Below are 21,164 nucleotides of genomic sequence, written 5' to 3'. Positions count from 1 at the left end.
TTCAGAATAAATGCAATATAAACCATGAGGAGAAGTTACATGTTTAACCTTAGGAGGGACTCATGAAACATGCAAGTGCTCATTGCTTTATTTCCTAGTTGTTATAATGCAGTTGAGTAACATGTGGAGAAAATATCACTTAGTACAAAAGAAAACACACACATACATGTTTCTTTCACAACATTTCGTCACATTTTAATACAAACAATGTTTGAAAAAGTCACTTTTTAGCACATTTACAACATTTATTTTGGTAAATCTGGTTACCAGCAGTGTGCATTTGCATATTAGCTAAATATTTGGTTTCACCCAAAAGATTTATATTTATATTTATATTTATATTTAGGTATACCATATTTGGTGTAACACAACTATTTGATACATTTCTAAGTTAACACATATGTGCTAAAAAGTGACTTTCAAAAATTCACCCCTTTTCAAACATTGTTTGAAGCTAAATGTGACAAAATGTTGCAGTTATTTTCAGAAGGAGCCGTTTTACAAACAGCACCCCCTAGTGAAGAGCTATGTGATTGCTGTCTGATGACAGGAAACACATTCCAATACCAGATGTTCATTCATAAACTCAATACACCAACGAAACCACTGTCGTTCCCTGACACATTGTGGAAAGGGAAGTCTGTTGGATGCACTCTGCAGTGTCACCATTAGATGTCACTAATTCTTAGACACTGGACGTTTGATACCTTGAAGGACTGGACGAAGGTCCACAGCAGGATGCGAATGGTCTCTCCCTGTCTGAGCAGCTTGATGAGGCGAGCAGCTCTGAACAGCCGCAGGAAGCTCAGGTTGATGAAGTTATTCTACAGCAGAGGGGGAGGAGACAATGAACTTCACCAATCACTGCACACACCTGCACCACACAGCAAAAACTAGAATCAACAGCTGGTAGAGAGAGGGGCGGAGAGGAGGAGGGGACCAAAGCAACACAACTATCAAACATAATGAAACAAGAGAGAGAAAAGGTCAAAGGTCAAAGGTCAAAGAAAGAGAAAGAAGGAAATAAGGAAAATCATAAGTCAGAGATTTAAAGGTCATCATCCAATCTGGTACAGCAGAACGCCTTTTTTTAAGAAAAGAGAACCAAATGCACTGATCTCAGAGGGGGACGAGCAGATGGAGCACTGTGCCTGTCAACCACACACACACACACAAGAGCACGGCTCTGAGCTGTTTTAATATATGATTTGACCACATTTTAAATTTGGATTCAGCTCTATGGAAAACATACTTTCACATTCAACATGTAAAGAGTTGTGTTGTTATTATGTGGCTCTTTATATTCTTACTGAACATGTTCTAGTGTGGACTTTACACTTTTACATTTCTCATCTAAAAGCTATTCCTGTACTCTATGGAAATCTTCTTCTACCTTTCCTTTATGACAAACACTGAGTCTACATGATTAACTCGCCATATATACATATATATAAAAATGTATATGTTTAAGAGCAACTTAATGTTTAATATCTAATCTTGTTTTACTTTAAAATGTCATGTACAAACGCCAAACTCCTTGATGTACCTCTGACATTTTGCAGTTGACAGGCAAGGCACAAGGAGGAGCATGAGGAGGAAAGGGAAGGAGAGGAATAAGGAAGGACTAGCGATCAGCCGCGGTGCCGGCATGGCACGGCATGGCATGGCACGGCATGGCATGACTGCATACTGCACTTTTCTAAGTAGAGAACTGATCCACATGCAGACCAGTATGGGTGGGTGGGGGGGGGGGGGGGGGGGGGGCAGTGGGTGCCAAGCACATGAACTCAGACTCTGATTCACACATTCACTTATGTAGCTGAACTCATGTGAAATGAATTGAAGTTTTGCTTTAGAGTGTGTTAAATATATAATATATATAATAGTAGCTGATGAAGTGAAGATTTGCACCTGGTTTAGTTTTTACTTCAAACATCCACAGCCACATAGTGTCATTGTGGCCAAACGCGGCACATCACATATCCAAGTTTTATGAACCTCTGCCAAGAAAAGTCACAAACCACCTCTGAATATGTGTTTTGTGATCAGATCTGAGGAAGCATTCAGGACACATTCAGAGCTCAGACTGGGCTCTGATCTTAAGACCGGGTCTGAATGAGGACTATGTGTCAGTACTTGTACTGTGTTTAAAGTGTTTGTTATAGTTTCCTGTGTCGTTGGCTACATAGATTCATAGACTCTGTGTCGTCTCTGTCATCAAGTACAAAGAGTATAAAAGCTCGTCATTCAGAAAAGCGCATGCACTGAGGTCAAAGGTTAGGAGGTGACTTTGGGGGTGGGGTTAAGGAATGGGTCAGGGTACACATGACCAATGAGGATGCAGCAGAAAGCTGAGAGATAAATTACAAACCAACCAGATTCTACATGTTTGACGATGTAGAAAGATGAATGGGGAGGAAGGGATTATTTTTTGTGTTCATAAGTTTGTGAGCGGGTGAGACATATTGTTTTGGAGGGAGGCGGGGACAGGTTTGAAACGCACACCATCACCATCATCATCATCATCATCATCACAGCACCACCACCACATGGATGGAGAACACGATGAAGGATTTCATAGTGCATTTTTGATTGGATGGATTTTATCAGAGGAGGGGGGAGGAGGGGGGAGGGGCCAACAAAGTAGAGAGGTTTAAAGAAAGCATGTAAAGAGATAGAAGAGGAAGACGGAATCATTATGGGTGTCGTTAGGAAGGCAGTGAAACACAACAACAACAACAACAACAACAACAACAACAACAGTGAGTTCCATCACACACACACGTGGTTCAGCCCGTTTCTGCTGCCAACTCTCAATGTAAATAAAGGTTAAATATCATCACACCATCAAGGCTTAGCTACACATATTCATGTTGAATTATGATATCACATTCTAATCATGGAGGCTTTTTGGATGGAAGAGGTCATGAAAGTGCAATAAAAAGATGAAAATAGTTACTCATAATAGAGAGAGATGACACAGACTGACATAAACACAGATTATGAGGCTTCTCTGACTGCTGTGATGTGGCTCGGCAGCTAAACGATGTATGTCAATTTAACTTTATGGAATATGTTCATAAAAGGGTTTAAATTCACATGCTAATCCACATGTTAGCTCATATTTGGCTCAAAGGAAGCGCATCATAAATGAATATGAATAAATATTTTGTTGTTTCATAAACAAATAATTATTAAAGACTGAATGGTTAGTTATTAATCTGACTGAATGGTTAGTTATTAATCTGACTGGTTAGTTATTAATCTGACTGGTTAAGTTATTAATCTGACTGACTGGTTAGTTATTAATCTGACTGGTTAGTTATTAATCTGACTGGTTAAGTTATTAATCTGATTGACTGGTTAGTTATTAATCTGACTGGTTAGTTATTAATCTGACTGACTGGTTAGTTATTAATCTGACTGGTTAGTTATTAATCTGACTGACTGGTTAAATTATTAATCTGACTGGTTAGTTATTAATCTGACTGACTGGTTAGTTATTAATCTGACTGGTTAGTTATTAATCTGACTGACTGGTTAGTTATTAATCTGACTGACTGGTTAGTTATTAATCTGACTGACTGGTTAGTTATTAATCTGACTGGTTAAGTTATTAATCTGACTGACTGGTTAGTTATTAATCTGACTGGTTAGTTATTAATCTGACTGGTTAAGTTATTAATCTGATTGACTGGTTAGTTATTAATCTGACTGGTTAGTTATTAATCTGACTGACTGGTTAGTTATTAATCTGACTGGTTAGTTATTAATCTGACTGACTGGTTAAATTATTAATCTGACTGGTTAGTTATTAATCTGACTGACTGGTTAGTTATTAATCTGACTGGTTAGTTATTAATCTGACTGACTGGTTAGTTATTAATCTGACTGACTGGTTAGTTATTAATCTGACTGACTGGTTAGTTATTAATCTGACTGGTTAGTTATTAATCTGACTGAATGGTTAGTTATTAATCTGACTGGTTAGTTATTAATCTGACTGACTGGTTAGTTATTAATCTGACTGGTTAGTTATTCATCTGACTGACTGGTTAGTTATTAATCTGACTGACTGGTTAGTTATTAGTCTGTCTGGTTAGTTATTAATCTGTCTGGTTCATTTGGGGTCAATTCTTTCAGCAGTGCTGTGGTTAACACTAACCCTGTAACGATATACACACGTCCTTTGTATCCAGATACAGCGCTATGAGCTGTCAGTTACATTACTATTTAGTTCATATTAAAAACAAACTAACGTAAGCTTAAATAAGTTGAAGGTAAGTTTTCATATTCAAATATTCCCCACAGTTCTGTTATTTAACAGATAAAAGATAAACGTTGCTTTGTTTGTACTTTTTTAAATTAAATTTCAGACTGGGAGTCTGTTACTTCTGAGTGAGGAGGAGCTTATTATTTAACAATAATTTAACCCTGAAAACAAAGAAATCAATCAAAAATGGGGATACAAACTGAATGGTGACTTTGGTGTACGGTTACAGGCCTTAAATACACCAGACTCCTCTGTTAGATGTTGAGATTTTAGACATTTCCTTGTTAAGTCTTCATTGTTCGCCCTGATTCTTGTATCAGCGCTCATGACGCCTCCAGTGGCCGGCAGTCTGTGCACGTCACATTTGTCGGCTCAGCGATCTTAGATCCTCGCTTGAGCAGGAACTCAAAATAAAACAGTAGCAGTGACCAGGTACTATCGCTCATGGAACAGCCTAAAGAAAAGGTGTAGACTGGAGTTGGAGTCGTGATGTAGCTGTGTCGTGGAAAAGCGCCTTACAGCAGTAACGCTGTAGCAGCTCTTCACTACACTGACTGGACATATAATCAATCAGACGTCTGCAACCATCAGTGGTGATCACTGATGTCAGCTCAAGTCACCGAGCTGAAATTCAGCAGCTCCACATTCAGCCCAAGGCCGTCTTTAATCATCTGAAGAACAGTAATTATCAGTCATTAGCTCAAGCTACTGCTAACACTGTCAGTTTGAAGGAGACAATGACCAGGTTGAAAAATAAGTGCAGAGCTTCTGCAGAGAAGCCTCGTGTCCCAGAATACTTTGCACTGGTTGTTTTAACACACTGTGAGACGAGGCAAGAACCTGTGCCACTGCGCCACTGCGCCACTGTGATGATGGGATGGATGAAACTCTAACTGTACATTCCACTACTTTTTAAACACTTGTGAAAATCTAAAATAAAAACATTACAGCAGCTGGACAACAGAGAGGGGCTGAGGTTCCACAGGAAAAAGAGAGAGATATATATATACAGTATGTATATACATATATATACATACTGTATATATATATATATATATATATATATATATACTGTACAATAGGCATAACCTGTGATTGGTGCAAATAACCATTTAACAAAGACGTCTTGAGTCAACAGTCACCTTGAGTTGAACATGAACGATTAACATTTAACATCTGGAGTCAGAAGGAATGTTTCACACCCGCTGAGTGATGAGAAAACAGTGTGACAATGTTTCCATCCTAAAAGAGAAATGTAACTGTTTTCTAACCCTAACCCCAGTGAGTGTGTGTGTGTGTGTGTGTGTCTTCATGTGGTGGTCACGCATCCCCCACTGGGATTAATATAGTTTTCTGATTCTGCTGGTTAAAAGAAACTTCAGCTCTAAGTTAGCAATCCCTGAGGTGTTTAGAGGACGAGAAAGACTTGATTTTAGGGATGAATTGTGATTTAAATATAACATTGAATATCTATATCTAGACCCTTTGGAGAGCTACGTCACAGTAATGTGTAGCATAGTTGGCTGTGAAAGTAGAACCAGGGAGTTCTTCAGAATCCCGACAGGATCTCATCCCTTTCAAAATAACAGACACCGTCTGTGGCTCGTAGCATTAAAAAGAGAAGACTGTGGTGATGCTACAGCGTTTGTAGCGCTCACTTCATTTCATTTATCAGCTCTTTGTGTTAGATTACGGTGAAAAGTCTGGATTTCACAGAAATGTGTGTTTATGAAACCGATGCTGATAACGTAGCTATGATGACGTAGCTAGCTTGTAGTTAGCTGCCGGCCGCTCCTTGTAAGACTTTGTGGGCGTGTACGGGCTGGCTTTATCTATAAGTTAAGAGTGGATATCTGTCTATTCATTTAAGGACAATAAAGTCAAATGAATCGTCATCATCAACAACAACGAGGCTGATGTTTCCTTTGAGTCCACCCAACAACATTTGACATGAAAACAATAAACAGCCAAAAGCACTTACCCCTATTTCTGTCACCAATATGTCAGTGATGCTTCCAAGGACAGAGACAAAATCAAAGATGTTCCAGGCGTCTCTGAAATAATTCTGTCATGAGGAAGAAGAGGAGAGTCAGCGTCAAAGGTGCTGGTGTTACTCTGGTGATCGGCTGGAAGGAAGGCAGCGACACGCGCTGAAATAACCCCACTTACAAATGAATAATACCATACAGATGTGTGTGTGTGTGTGTGTGTGTGTGTATAGTCACAGCATGTTTTTAAGGGTTAGTCTTACCAGAGGGCCAAAGGCAATGATCTTGAGGATCGATTCCATGAAGAAAAAGGTGGTAAACACAATGTTGAGGTACTTTAGGACATTATCGTAATTATCTGATGCACCGTCGAACTGTGGGTACAAACAAAAGACAAAGACAGGCGTGACAAGTCATTAAAACTGCATCCACACTTCATCATTTACAACGTGGCACTTCTGAGACCACGTCCATCTGTTATACACAGAGCAGTGTCTGATGGGATCAGAAGAGACTTTTCAGCGTCAGTGGACATGAATCACAGAGTCATCATTTAAGAGCCTTTTCTCTACAAATGTCCGTCAGTGGAAACTCTATATTGTTTCATTCTCATTTAAATCGTCTGCTTCAAGCGTTCAGTCACAATGGATTATTACGACATAGAAGCAGAGGACGTGTCTGCGTGTCCCCTCTCTGTCCACCACCTGTCTCATGTCTGTTTGTCATTACTTGTGTGTGTGTGTGTGTGTGTGTGTGCTTGTCTGTGCACTTGTTTGCAATATAAGCAACAGAATCTGTGATAGACACACACCAGGCACATGTTCATGTATGTCTATCTTCTGATGTGGAGCCACAGAGAGCGTGACACACATGACAGAGGCGTGTTGTGTGAATGAGGTGAAGTCTGCCACCTCTGATTGCCTCGTCGTCATGAAAATGCAGCGCTAACATGGAAACACGTCACATTTACACGTGACAGCACCAAAAGAGTTCATCACTGTTTATAATGTAAACAGTGATGAACGTGATGGGCGTACACCAGCCCATCTGAGCGACTTGTGCTGTGTCGACACATAGAAATGTCTGGTTGAATCCTGTGAACTCCGTCGGACGTGTACCTTCATCATGAGGACGATGGTGTTGAGCGCGATCAGAGCCATGATGCTGTACTCAAAGGGCGGAGACACTACAAACTGCCACATGCGATACTGAAAGCTTAGCTTGTTCTTGGGCATGTGGCGAGTCAGAGGCCTGGCGTTGATGGCAAAATCTATACAAGCTCTCTGTTGGAGGACAGAAGACACAATGAGTGTGTGTGTGTGTTTTCAATCATTAAACACTGAAACATCATAAAACGCTCCAAAACTTCACCTCATTCTTTTCTAAGCTGTAATCCTCCATCATTTTATCCCCCTGTTCCTGGAAGGTGATGATGATGAGAGCCACAAAGATGTTCACGAAGAAGAAGGGGAAGACAACAAAGTACACCACGTAAAAGATGGACATTTCCATCCTGTAGCCTGGGCTGGGGCCCTGATTCTCATAGGTGGAGTCCACTGAGTGCTTTAACACCCTGCGAGACACAGAAAAGACACAATGGACCTGAACATAGAACATGTTTTTCAGAAAAACATGTGTACAATCGAGCCCTGTCAATAACCCATGGCTGTTTTATAATGTATATATACCTATGTACAGTTTGTATGTACTAAAATACAAAGTATGGAGTATTCCACCAGGAAATGACTTTGGTCGAAGGTCAAGTCACCTTTTAGAAAAGTGCGTCTTGCAACACAACGTCAGGAAAGCCAATTCATTGGTTTTGAGATTCTTCCAACATCCCTACATCACATGATCCCGTCATGCAACAGTATATACTATATATACAGTATATATATACACCTGGTATAAGTACCAGGTAATAGGCCAGGCCACTTGTCTATTCACCAGCTGTATTCATAAATAGCGACAATGTCCTGTGATACCAGGGACAAGCAGAGGAGAATCAGCAATGATGACATAAAGCACACTGCTTGTGTAGTGATCACTTCATCTCAGGTACAGAGTCTCGCTTATTTGACATGATTTTACTGCGACGTCTGTGTTCTTCAGAGTAGGAACGTTTACCTGAAACACACTCATTATAAGGTCAGATACTGTATATTCAGAGCGTCAGGTTCTGTGATACACATTTCCTGCTCTCCGTGGATGGTCATGTAACGTCCATATTATTATTACTTATTTGTTTTACATCATTTTAATGTTACTGTACAGCTCTTTGGACAACAGTATTGTTTTTAAATGTGGAGTGGATATTTGAAATGAAGGACAGTTGCCATACATTCGCAGTCTGAGAGCGCAAGATCATGTGAAGAAGGGGGCGGGGCAGAACGTGAGTGGTGAAAGTGGGAATTCCTGGTAACTTTTGAGAATGTGTTGTTTCAAGCTGTTGTCGGCTGTTGTTAGCACTAACGTGAGTTTCAGTCTCAAGTTCCAAACATCCACATTTCTTCCTTTTATTTAAAAGGTAATGACGCTCTATGCTCTTTAGGAAATGTAGTTTAGTAAAAGTGAAAAGTGGTCTACTCACTGTGGCCACCCCTCTCCAGTGGACACAGTGAAGAGGGTGAGCAGGGCCCAAGCCACGTTGTCATAGTGAAAATCGTACTTCTTCCACTCCCGCTTCTGAGCTTTTACCTCATCCCTATCATAGACCAAGTACTCGCCCCTGAAAGAACACACACATATTTATACATGAGCAGTGATGTAAATCATTATAATACACAGGTACATTTATTTGTGTCTGGTATAAATGGTGCAAATGTCTTTAAAAGTGGAAAATGTGGTATTTAATTCAATGTAATCTTTTTTTTATTCTTTTATCATTTTTATTATGATACTTCTTATTCTGTTTTTATGAGGCTGTTTCATTTAAACTTCTTCTCATATACACCTTTACTGTAAACTCTATATTCTTCTATCTGATGTATATGTATGTCAACAAAGATGACCAAAAATCACTTATACTGAATAAAATGATGTTTCATCACATTGTGTAACAATTGTTATATATATATATATATATATATATATATATATATATGTACACACATACATATGTATAACAAAGGTATATATATATATACACACACATATATACATACATACATATGTATAACAAAGGTATATATATATACACTGTATATATATACACACACATATATACACATATACTGTTATGTGTATATATGTATGTATATATACATATGTGTGTGTTTATATATACATACATATATACACACATGTGTATGTGTATATATATATACACACAAATGTATATATGTATATATACATTTGTGTGTATATACATATATACATTTGTGTGTATATATATATATACATATATACACATACACCTGTGTGTATATATGTATATATATATATATATACATATGTGTTTGTGTATATATACATATATACACATACACATGTGTGTATATATGTATGTATATATATACATATGTGTGTTTATATATACATACATATATACACACATGTGTATGTGTATATATGTATATATATATACACACATGTGTATGTGTATATATGTATATATATATACACACAAATGTATATATGTATATATACATATATACACACATATATACATATGTATATATAAACACACATATGTATATATGTGTGTATATATATATATATATATATATATATACACACACACATATATGTATATCTATATATATGTATGCACTCATATTTAACGGTTAAATATAACTTAGCAGTGAACATCATATTTTTTAATATATAATAATATAATAAATATATTAATATAATATTTTTATACAATGAGACAACACTATTATATAATTTTAAAGGTGTGCTTGTGCTCAGGTGTTGTTTTCAGGTGTGTTTGTGCTCAGGTGTTGTTTTCAGGTGTGTCTGTGCTCAGGTGCTGTTGTCAGGTGTGTTTGTGCTCAGGTGTTGTTTTCAGGTGTGTCTGTGCTCAGGTGTTGTTTTCAGGTGTGTCTGTGCTCAGGTGCTGTTGTCAGGTGTGTCTGTGCTCAGGTGCTGTTGTCAGGTGTGTCTGTGCTCAGGTGCTGTTGTCAGGTGTGTCTGTGCTCAGGTGTTGTTTTCAGGTGTGTCTGTGCTCAGGTGCTGTTGTCAGGTGTGTCTGTGCTCAGGTGCTGTTGTCAGGTGTGTTTGTGCTCAGGTGTTGTTGTCAGGTGTGTTTGTGCTCAGGTGTTGTTGTCAGGTGTGTTTGTGCTCAGGTGTTGTTGTCAGGTGTGTTTGTGCTCAGGTGTGTTTGTGCTCAGGTGTGTTTGTGCTCAGGTGTGTTTGTGCTCAGGTGTTGTTGTCAGGTGTGTTTGTTTTCAGGTGTGCTTGTGCTCAGGTGTTGTTTTCAGGTGTGTTTGTGCTCAGGTGTGTTTGTGCTCAGGTGTGTTTGTGCTCAGGTGTTGTTTTCAGGTGTGTTTGTGCTCAGGTGTGTTTGTGCTCAGGTGTTTGTAAGATGTTTATGAAACAACCTGCAGTCGCGCTCAAACTCCTTGGACTCGTCCGTGCAGAAGAAGAATCGACCCTTGAAAAGCTGCACGGCCACGACAGCAAAGATGAACATGAAGAGCATGTAGACGATCAGGATGTTGAGGACATTCTTCAGAGAGTTGACCACACAGTCAAACACGGCCTGAGACGAGCACAGAGCAGTGGAACCTTTAGAAGCATACTGATGTCTGATGTTTGTTACTGTGGTTTATGAATGGGACATTTGGACTTGAGGGTTGATACACTCAATAAGTTTGTCCTTCCATGCAACCCTGAATCATATTTTTAAAAAGCTTTTACTCATTGAAAAGGACTTAAATGAGTGTAAATGAGTGTTGGGACCAAATACACTAAAAAATAAAAGAACATGTCCTGCTACATTTATTCATAAGGCAATGGCTGCCGACATTCATACTTCCAAACAACAAGTGGGTTTGTTTACAACCTGTCAGAAAAATCATGGTTGATTTTTGGATTATAAACCATGATTTAAGTGATAAACATTACAAATGATGAGATTATGTATCGTATTTGGTTTATACTACAGTATATATGTTATTCTATTATCATTATTTCTGAAGTTTCATATTTTTCCATCATTTGCATACTTCCCAGAGTTCGAATGCGTGCTAATTATTTATAAATATTATTAATCTACGATGTAGAAAATAAAACCAGTGAATGAGAAGGTGTGTCCAGCCCTACCTTTAACTTGGGGAGACGCTTGATGGTCTTGAGTGGACGCAGCACCCTCAGCACACGAAGGGACTTGATTGTACTGATGTCTTTGCCCTTGCTGCTCCCCCTAGAGTTCACCCAGGGTACAACAACAACAACGTCAGGGAAAAGAAAACGAGAGAATGGAGCGAAGTGAAGGAATGAGAAGATGGAACAATCACAACCCGTTAGCTGCAGCCACAACATTAAATAAGAGGATGAGTCGTCAAAGTTGAATTTATCTACAGTGAAAAGACATGATATGACACTTATGCAGTAATCTCATATCAAAGCTCTTACAGTCTGTTGGACAGAAGAAAGTCAGACATGAAACCAGATGAAGAGGGAGAGTGATTTCATGGACAATGAGAAGCAGCATTGTAATTCTTCGTTCTCATCTTCATCATCAAACAGCAACACAGTGACAGGCAGCTCCCGGCAGAGTGCCCGGCCAAACCTCTTTCTTTCTTTTTCAGAGACGCGCTGTTCGCGACGTTGAAGGTGACGGCAGTTCAGTGTTAGATGCAGAAACATGACGAGTGGGCTGTAACTGTCCCAGGATCTGGATTATGCTGTGGTATAATCCTGAGTTGTTTTAAAGGGATAGTTTGGTATTTTAGAAGTGGGGATGTATGAGTTACTTCTACATAGTCAGTGTCTTGACTATCTTGACACCAGACAACAGAATACAGTTGAGCCACTTAACAAAAGACTCATCCAAAAAAACCACATCATTGTGAATGTTCACAATCTGCTTTTCTAGTCACCAAAATCCATTCATGAGACAAACCATTTTAACAAGTTTGTATTATTTTTGCCACAAAGTTCAGTTTCCAATGGGAAAAGGCTAATGCTACACTCACACTTGCACCGTGAAGGCTTTTAATGTGGCTATGTCAAACTTTGCCAAACTATATTCAGTTTGCTCACACGATGCAATATGTGTTGGGAAATGTTGGACAAACACCAGACAAATAAACACCATGTCATACAAGACTTTTCCTCATTGGCAAACATCTCTGGTCTTGTTTTTGTGCCACTCATGACACATCGTCCCTGCAGTGGTAACTGCTGAGAACAGCAAACACAGAAGCATGTGTAGATTTCATTTGGTGAGTGAAGTGGTTCCATTCTATTCTTCTGTTGTCCCAGTGGCAGCCATGTTTACAACAAGTCCCCGACCTTCTCTCAGCACATGGAGCATAGTCACGTGTACAAGTACCTCATACAACCACACCTGTAAAGCCCTGGACTATCCCTTTAACTTCACATGGATTGACTCTGGTAGGTTTCACATAGCTTCCTTTCATTTGATAAAACATCGTAAGAAATGATGTCGTACAGGTCTGTAACCATGGAGACAAGGACAGGAAAGCGAGGCTATGCGAGAGTCTTGGGGACATTTGATGTCAGACACAGAACTCGACATCAAACATCATCATAACACAAAACAAGCACGAGCCATGAGAGCGACTGGAGGACGAGATTCAAGGCCTAAAGACAGACCTCGTCAGTCGTTTCACCCATGAACCAATATCGGCCGAGAGACTGCGGTGTCAAGTAGATCTTTACTGAAAGTAGGCGGGGCATTTTCTAAATAAAAACAATAATTATATACATATATATATATTCATGTATAAAAATCCCTCTACAGCTGTGAATCAGTATCCATAGTAAGGCAATTCAATCCAAGGCTGATCGATTGAGTCTGAACCTTTGTCACTCCATGTGTACAATATGTGTGTGTGTGTGTGTGTGTGTGTGTGTGCAGCAGTGAGACTCAATCAATAATCAATAGGCCGCGTGAGGCCATAGGTGTCGAGACGGAACAGCATCTCAAAGCACAATAAAAACAGTGGTTTGAGCCTCACGTTTAATGTAATGTGTATGTAAGTGACGATGAGCCGACATTAAAGTGAATATCGTATCATAGAGGCAGAATATCTGTGTTTATGGCTGAGTGGGAAATGAGTTGTTAACAGCTGTAGATGCTCATGGTTACAGTAGTGCTGAGTCATGGGTGATGTTTTCTCTTTGACACCACGACGTCAAAGGCACATTTCAGTGTGTGTACAGTATATCAACTCAGCCTCTGCAGGACTGAAACGTGGCAGTATATAGAACGCTTGTGTACGACTCACTTCTGATTAACCCTTAAAAGAAGAGAAAGGTTTAGGTTTTGTCTCTTTGATGCATCATCTAAATATCTGTGCTACTTTTTCATTTCATGTGTTGAAGATGTGGATCAAATTAAAATAGCATTGACTTTTACTGTCTGAGAGGACAAAACAACAGAGGTGGTTGAAAAGTACATTATAATCTACAGAGTATAAACTAGGCTTCTATGTTTGTGACACCGACACATCAAAAATATCTTTCAAAAAGTGTCTCATTTCATTAGTCATTATCTAACCCTCATAATCATTTACTATTTAACCATTTATCAATAATAAGAATCATTTACTATTTAACCATTTATCAATAATAAGAATCATTTACTATTTAACCATTTATCAATAATAAGAATCATTTAATATTTAACCATTTATCAGTAATAAGAATCATTTACTATTTAACCATTTATCAATAATAAGAATCATTTAATATTTAACCATTTATCAGTAATAAGAATCATTTACTATTTAACCATTTATCAATAATAAGAATTATTTACTATTTAGCCATTTATCAATAATAAGAATCATTTACAATTTAACCATTTATCAATAATAAGAATCATTTACTATTTAACCATTTATCAGTAATAAGAATCATTTACTATTTAACCATTTATCAATAATAAGAATCATTTACAATTTAACCATTTATCAATAATAAGAATCATTTACTATTTAACCATTTATCAATAATAAGAATCATTTACTATTTAACCATTTATCAGTAATAAGAATCATTTACTATTTAACCATTTATCAGTAATAAGAATCATTTACTATTTAACCATTTATCAGTAATAAGAATCATTTACTATTTAACCATTTATCAATAATAAGAATCATTTACTATTTAACCATTTATCAGTAATAAGAATCATTTACTATTTAACCATTTATCAATAATAAGAATCATTTACTATTTAACCATTTATCAATAATAAGAATCATTTAATATTTAACCATTTATCAATAATAAGAATCATTTACTATTTAACCATTTATCAGTAATAAGAATCATTTACTATTTAACCATTTATCAATAATAAGAATCATTTACTATTTAACCATTTGTCAATAATAAGAATCATTTACTATTTAACCATTTGTCAATAATAAGAATCATTTAACATGGCATGTTCTCCCCGTGGTGCGTGGCTTTTCTCTGGGTTCTCCGGGTTCTCCGGGTTCTCCGGGATCCTCCCGCAGTTATGTAAATTGGACACTCTTAATTTCCTGTGCCGGTGTGAGGGTGGATGGTTGTTGTCTACATGAGGTCATGTGATGAACTGTACCCCGCCTGTCGCCCTCTGTCAGCTGAGACCGGCACAGCCCCGCCCTCATGTGGAGGATAACGTTGTAGAAGATGGATTTTTTGGTCAGAACACAATTTAAAATTCAAGACGAGATTCAAGCTGTCCTCCTCTTGACCAACAGGCACGTCAGATTTATGCATGTGCTTGGTATGCAACTGGTTTAAGTCGCCATTTTATGGTGAGAAAAATATTTCAAACTAAGGGACAGTCGCTAAATCCACTAACATATGAAATTCAACCAAGAAAAAGTGTTTCTCGCCACGGTTCAGGCTTACAGCAGACGACAAGTTAATAACCCTGGTGATGGAGTACCACTGTGATGCACTTAGGAATCTTAGCATTTAAGGGAATTAAACGTGGTAATTATGAAAGTCATGGGCAACAAAAACAAGCTCACTGAGGCGTTTCCTGTGGTGATGGTAGTGGAGGAGAAATGAGTATGAACGAGCAGAAGAACAAAGAAAGAAAGAGAGAGAAGCCATTTTGATCCGCTGATGAAAGCAGAGTACAGAGCGGAGGAGGAGGAGGAGGAGGAGGAGGAGGAAGGGGACACAGGAAGAACTTTACCGGGTGCTGGTCCTGTCCAGTTTCACCGACGGTGCAGACAGCGAGAGTCAGTGACAGCGACAGAGACAGAAAGACAGAGACAGAAGATGAAAAAGAGGGCGAGGAGGAGGAGGAGGAAGAAGAAGAAGAGGCAGGTACAGAGAAGGACACACATGGATAAAGAGACACAGACAAACATGGACACAAGACAAAGAGAGACAAAGAGGAGAAAAATACATTCATATGAGAGACAGACAAAGAAGGAGGGACAGAAGATGGTCACAGCTGCTCAGCTACATGTACAATATGACACAGAAATCCTCCAGCTCGCCATGGTGCAGCTTATTCTAGTCACTTAACTGAACTGGCCTGTGTGTCGCAGCAGAGTCAGTCTCTGGTTCACTGCTGCGACACACATCATGTGTTCAAAAAGAAACACAAACGCACAATAATATACATATATATACATATAACAATGAATGCACTGAGTATATACTACCACATTTGTATAACAACATTAAAGGATGTGCCTTTGGTTCCATTACAGTTACATAACTTGTCAACTTTTTTCATTTAAAAAGACAAATATACTCAGAAATTCTCCCTTTTTTTTTTTGTTGCTATTTTACTTTTCTGCAAAACATGTGAATTTGTACAATCTGTCTTTGGTCTATAGGTTTGAATGTTTAGGTTATGGCAAATACTTTCATATGTATCGTATGAATCATTCAAAAGTGACAGCAGCAGCAGCCACAGGATATTTATGATACAGTTCACTTTCAATGGATTCCATTTATGGAGAGGATGTGAGGAAACATGATCTTTGACCACATTTATAACTAAAGAAAGTGTCATCATCATCATCATCATCATCCTCATCATCCTCATGTCCTATGTGTCCTACGAGTGGTTAAGAATCTGTGTGCATATCACTCTGTTCTGCATGTCTGTAGACAGGTAACATCGCTTTTCTTTAAAAAAAGTCAGCTCACACAAATCTGTCGCTTGCAGAAATGTACAATGGCATCACCTGGGTAACTTCTTAAGATGTACAGTAAATAAAATAGCCCGGGCAGACCGGGCTGAACCGCTCCTCTCACGGCTGCATGTCGCCTGCTGTGGCTGCAGAAGAATTACCTTCATGGTTGGAAGAGGAAACTCAATTGCTGCATCCATGGACAGCGCTTCTTATCTTATCACACCATAATGATCAATCAGACCACACCTCCAGCACAAACTGCCCTAACGAGATGTGCGATCATCAAGTGTGCACAGGATCACAGTGAAAACTCCAGGAAGCACACACACAAACACTGTCAAGGCATTGTCACTGCACTGCTACTGCATGCATGCATCATTCAGCTTCTATCTGCAGGATGAAGGATCCAGAGGCGCCAACTGTTGTGTTTTTAAAACACACACACACACACATAAATGCACTTCATCACCATGCTAGAACTATCCTCCGTACGATGGTTCCACCACGGCCCTGCTTTTAAACAACGTCATGCTACAACGTGAAAGGTGTAACGGTGTGAAGCCTCTACAGCAACACTGGAGCACGTGGTGGGAGAAGAGGGAGGGAGGGAGGGAGGGAGGGAGGAGAGGGAGGAAGCATCGAGAGAGGAGGCCAAGGTGACGGGGAGGGACTAACAGGAAATCAGTGACTGAGGGTGGGGTCATGCTGTGAGGGTGCAGCAGTGGAGCGATTTTTAACTTCCTGTCACAAACTCATCAGATACACAAGATAACAGGATGAGAGAAGTTCTCGTCTAATTAAAAGATTAAAATAAAGTGAAATGTTGCTTTGGTGAAACATTTGAACATTTTTGTATTTAATAGTTTTATTTATCAAATGTGAAAATGTGTTACTGTATGTGTGTGTGTGTGTGTGTGTGTGTGTAACAAGTTAAACCAAAGTCGTATTTCACTTCACCTGTCTTCTGAAAGCTGTGTGTGTGTGTGTGTGTGTGTGTGTGTGTGTGCATCTTCCTTCCTCTTTGCTGATCATTTGCTAGTAAACAGTTCAACACAAACTTCAAATAAAAGAATCTTCCTTTTAGCCTTGAGTCTGTGTGGTTCCTCACTGATCCCTGGTTCCAGTCCAAATGAAATGTGCGATCAATGAAGTGACACCAACGCCGTGTCATGCACCACCCGTTGTGTTAGTTAGTTTTGGTTCAGTGTCACTTCCTGTTTTATTTTGGTAAGGGGTGTCTCTACTTCCTGTGAGCACCACGTCTGTCTTGTTCTGTGTGTCTGATTCCCTGATCGTGTTCACCTGGAGCTTATTACCCTCACTCCCTTCATATACTCTCAGTGGCCAGTGCGTCTTACATGTGCCACTAGAAGTCTGAGCCGAGTCAAAGATCTATTGTAGTGTCAGTTTTGCTCATGTCTTGTTTTGTTATCTCAGTTCTTTCAAGTCAAGTTTAGCTTTAGCGTTTAGCCTTTTCCTGAGCTTTCCTGCTCACCTTTTGTTTGCTGCTTAAATGACTAATAAAGCTCTTTTAAAACACTTCTTCTGTGTCTGCTCTGGTGCATTTGGGTCCAAGCTTGTGAGAGTTGGTAACATGATGTCATGAATACTCCAGATGACAGCAGACACTGGGTCTGCTGTCATCGTCACAGAGCAGACGATGACGATCATTCCCCCCGTGATGACTGAGGTCACCTGACTCAGGAAGCACACATCAGAGACCGTGACATTCCAACACAACCAATGTAATGAAGACTGATGTTCAGCATCCTCACCATGTAAACCCACTACAGCGCGTGTCTCATTCAACATGGGTCGGTCAAACCCACTTCCTGTCTGTGGAGTTCTCCATGTCTTGTTGAGGCTAAACCTGATGCTTCTCTGTGGTTCATGTAACTGGTTGAATTTGGGCCATGTTGCAGCTGTGGAGTGATGCACATGCCGTTGCTGCACAGATTTTTCTGGCAGTGATGCAGAGTGTGATATTTGTCCCCCTCCAGGTCACGCTGAGCATCATTAAAGGCTCCAGAAATGACACTAACATGCCCAAAGTGTCGGGGGTTACGCACACAGCAGCATCAGGTCTGCCCCTTTACAGATTTACTCCTCACCACAAACTGCAAGAAATGTGTTTCATCAGCGTTTCAGAAGCCCGAGACCCGACCCATTTGCAGATTTTTGTGAGAACACCAAAACCTTAAGTGGTGTAAGTGTAGCATATTCTAGCTAGCTGCCATCTATGAAGACAATAATGGTTGTTTCAGAACACGATGATATCAATCATCGATCATCGTGTTCTGAGAGACAGAATCTTCACCCTTTACATGAGTACGATGTAGTCCAGGACCTAATGAGCTGTAATGTCATCCAATTTTTATTTTTCTTGTAATCCACCCGCCCCCCCGCGGATTATCCGTGGTGTCCGCGGGTGTAACCAGTACCAGGTTCAGACTGATGAGCAGCACTCAGAGCAGAGCTGCCTGTCATTTGTAATGAGAAGCCCACGTGTTGTCGTTCCTTCATGTGACACTTCACTACTAGTGATACTAGTGAAGGGATTGCATAAGTTGGTCTGGAGCAACTGATATTAATGAACTACTAGCTGCAAACTAGCTAGTCATTCCTAAGCTTTAGTAGTGGTTTAGTAAATACTAAATCCTGAATTTCATAGAGACTTATGCCAAATTGGTGCGACCTGAGCCTGAGCTTGAACCGAATTCTTTATAGCATCATCTTGGGCGTCACAGGTTCATGCAGCCCTCCGAGCAACATGCGCAGAGGAAGAGGAAGAGGAAGAGGAAGAGGCTCACACACTCAGTCCCACTCAGAGTCATCATACATATTTAATTCATATGTATTTACCTGTATCTCAGCATTAGAACCAAATCATTCCACCCAGCTCACGTCCCCCAGCATGCCTCCCTTCTTTCCTCCCATATTCATTCTCTTTTCCCGCAGGTCGTGCAGAGGAAGGAGAGTTAAATACCTGAGCCTCCAGCTACTTTACTCAGCTCAAAGCATGGTGGAAGAGAGTGTGTGTGTGTGTGTGTGTGTGTGTGTGTGTGTGTGTGTGAGAGAAATAAATGGCAGGGGGCGAGGCCATGAGCCCTGGCAGTGCTCCTCCCCTCTGGTGGACGGAAAGCCTGGGCACTTAAAGGGTTAAAGGTGTCTGGGGCGCCCTCACCACCACGGAGGCTGGATGAGGGAGGATGAGGAGGGCAGGAGGCAGGGGCGGGGGTTGTTAGGAGGCTTTAGTGGCTGTTGGTGAGGAAGGGTGGACAGTGGTTTTGGTAAATGGTAGGAGCTGAGTGGAGGTAACAGCGAGGAAGAGAGGAATGGGTGTCACTTCCTGACACGCAGCACCTAATATGTGCAGAACACTGTCTCTACAATATGACTGTGATTCATTTTATTTTCATCTAAAATTACACTTAAACATGATATTCTACTAGATTTACCGCAAAAAAATCAAAACAACCACAAAAATACGACCTGTCCTTCATTAAGTACGCTTAATAAAAAGTAGATAAGTGTGATGCTGGCAGGTCTCGTCCCTGACAGTATCCTGGAGGAATAATGTGATGTAGTAGATACAGCCACAGTTTGTGGCTATAGTAGCAGCTAGTGCAGCTGCACTATCTCCTCCCACTTTGAAAATGAGTGAAAATGAATGAGTTGAGTCTGTTTTGAGCTGCAAATCTCATCAAGAACATTTGTTTGTTTTTTGTCATTCTTAACACCAAACTTAGTTAGCACTAGCATTAGCCCTCAGTGTAAACACGTGCTTCCTGTTTGTTGTGAACACACTTTAACCCTCTCTCTCTCTCTCTCTCTCGTGTGTATGTTAGGATTCATGAGGATGGAAGATGAAGGCTTAGGGTTAGGGTATGATACATGTGAGATATGACAGTGATGACACTGAGAGAGGAGGAGGAGGAGGAGCTTTCATGGAAGGGAAGTGTAAATGTGGCGTCAGCAGGGACTAAAGCTGCAGACGAGCTGGGGCGTGTGTGTGCTGGGGAGGAACGTTGGTATTTAGATGCAGGAAAAGAGGAAGGGATGACTCACGGTCTGCTTGGTGGAAATATCAGAGCGGCAGGGATCGGGTAACAAGGGAACAGGGAGCAAGGAAGGTTGGGAGGAAACAGGAGCAGTTATTAAGGTGGTTGTTTTGGGTAAGGTGTAAGGGTTGTGGGATTAATGAAGACAATTCAACTACACTCTAAAAACTAATAAAACTTTCTTAAATGTTAGGACTGAAAAAGATGCTGTCCAATGGGACATTTATTTGGGTTCTCCAAATGTTCTCACAGTTTTTTAGAGTGTAGATGAGGATCTTACAGGTGAGGAAAACCAGGGAGAGATCTTAGTTATGGATCTATGGTTGTAGTCCAGATGAGAGGATGATGATGATGATGAAAGGTAGAGAAAGACCTGCTGATACAATGTCACACGGTTATGAGCAATGAGAGGATCATGACAACAAATAACAAGAGAATATGGAGCGAGACACAGTGAAGGACAACCAAGGACAGGAAACAGTATCGGAGGAAAAGGGAGGATTTAAAGAGACTGAGAGTGACATGAACAGGAAGTAATGACTTCTGA

At 39.9% G+C, this 21,164-nt stretch overlaps 1 protein-coding gene across 10 annotated transcripts in view; it reads right to left on the bottom strand.

Annotated features, from left to right (window-relative positions):
• cacna1ab (calcium channel, voltage-dependent, P/Q type, alpha 1A subunit, b) overlaps positions 1 to 21,164 on the bottom strand; it is a 177,899-nt gene that overhangs the window by 53,996 nt on the left and 102,739 nt on the right. For 9 of the 10 annotated variants that reach the window (XM_058640399.1, XM_058640403.1, XM_058640404.1 and 6 more), the window contains 9 exons: positions 15,599 to 15,610; positions 11,530 to 11,629; positions 10,806 to 10,966; positions 8,852 to 8,989; positions 7,633 to 7,834; positions 7,380 to 7,544; positions 6,525 to 6,635; positions 6,255 to 6,338; positions 708 to 824 (listed from right to left, as the gene is read on the bottom strand). In XM_058640399.1, the coding sequence (XP_058496382.1) occupies positions 708 to 824; positions 6,255 to 6,338; positions 6,525 to 6,635; positions 7,380 to 7,544; positions 7,633 to 7,834; positions 8,852 to 8,989; positions 10,806 to 10,966; positions 11,530 to 11,629; positions 15,599 to 15,610 (1,090 nt within the window). The remainder of the gene's footprint in view (positions 1 to 707; positions 825 to 6,254; positions 6,339 to 6,524; positions 6,636 to 7,379; positions 7,545 to 7,632; positions 7,835 to 8,851; positions 8,990 to 10,805; positions 10,967 to 11,529; positions 11,630 to 15,598; positions 15,611 to 21,164) is intronic. The other variant, XM_058640402.1, reaches the window with a different exon arrangement.

The sequence above is a fragment of the Solea solea genome, chromosome 10 (assembly GCF_958295425.1).
Source record: "Solea solea chromosome 10, fSolSol10.1, whole genome shotgun sequence".
In the NCBI taxonomy this organism is placed as follows: Eukaryota; Metazoa; Chordata; class Actinopteri; order Pleuronectiformes; family Soleidae; genus Solea; species Solea solea.
This window is presented reverse-complemented; position numbering and strand designations above follow the sequence as displayed.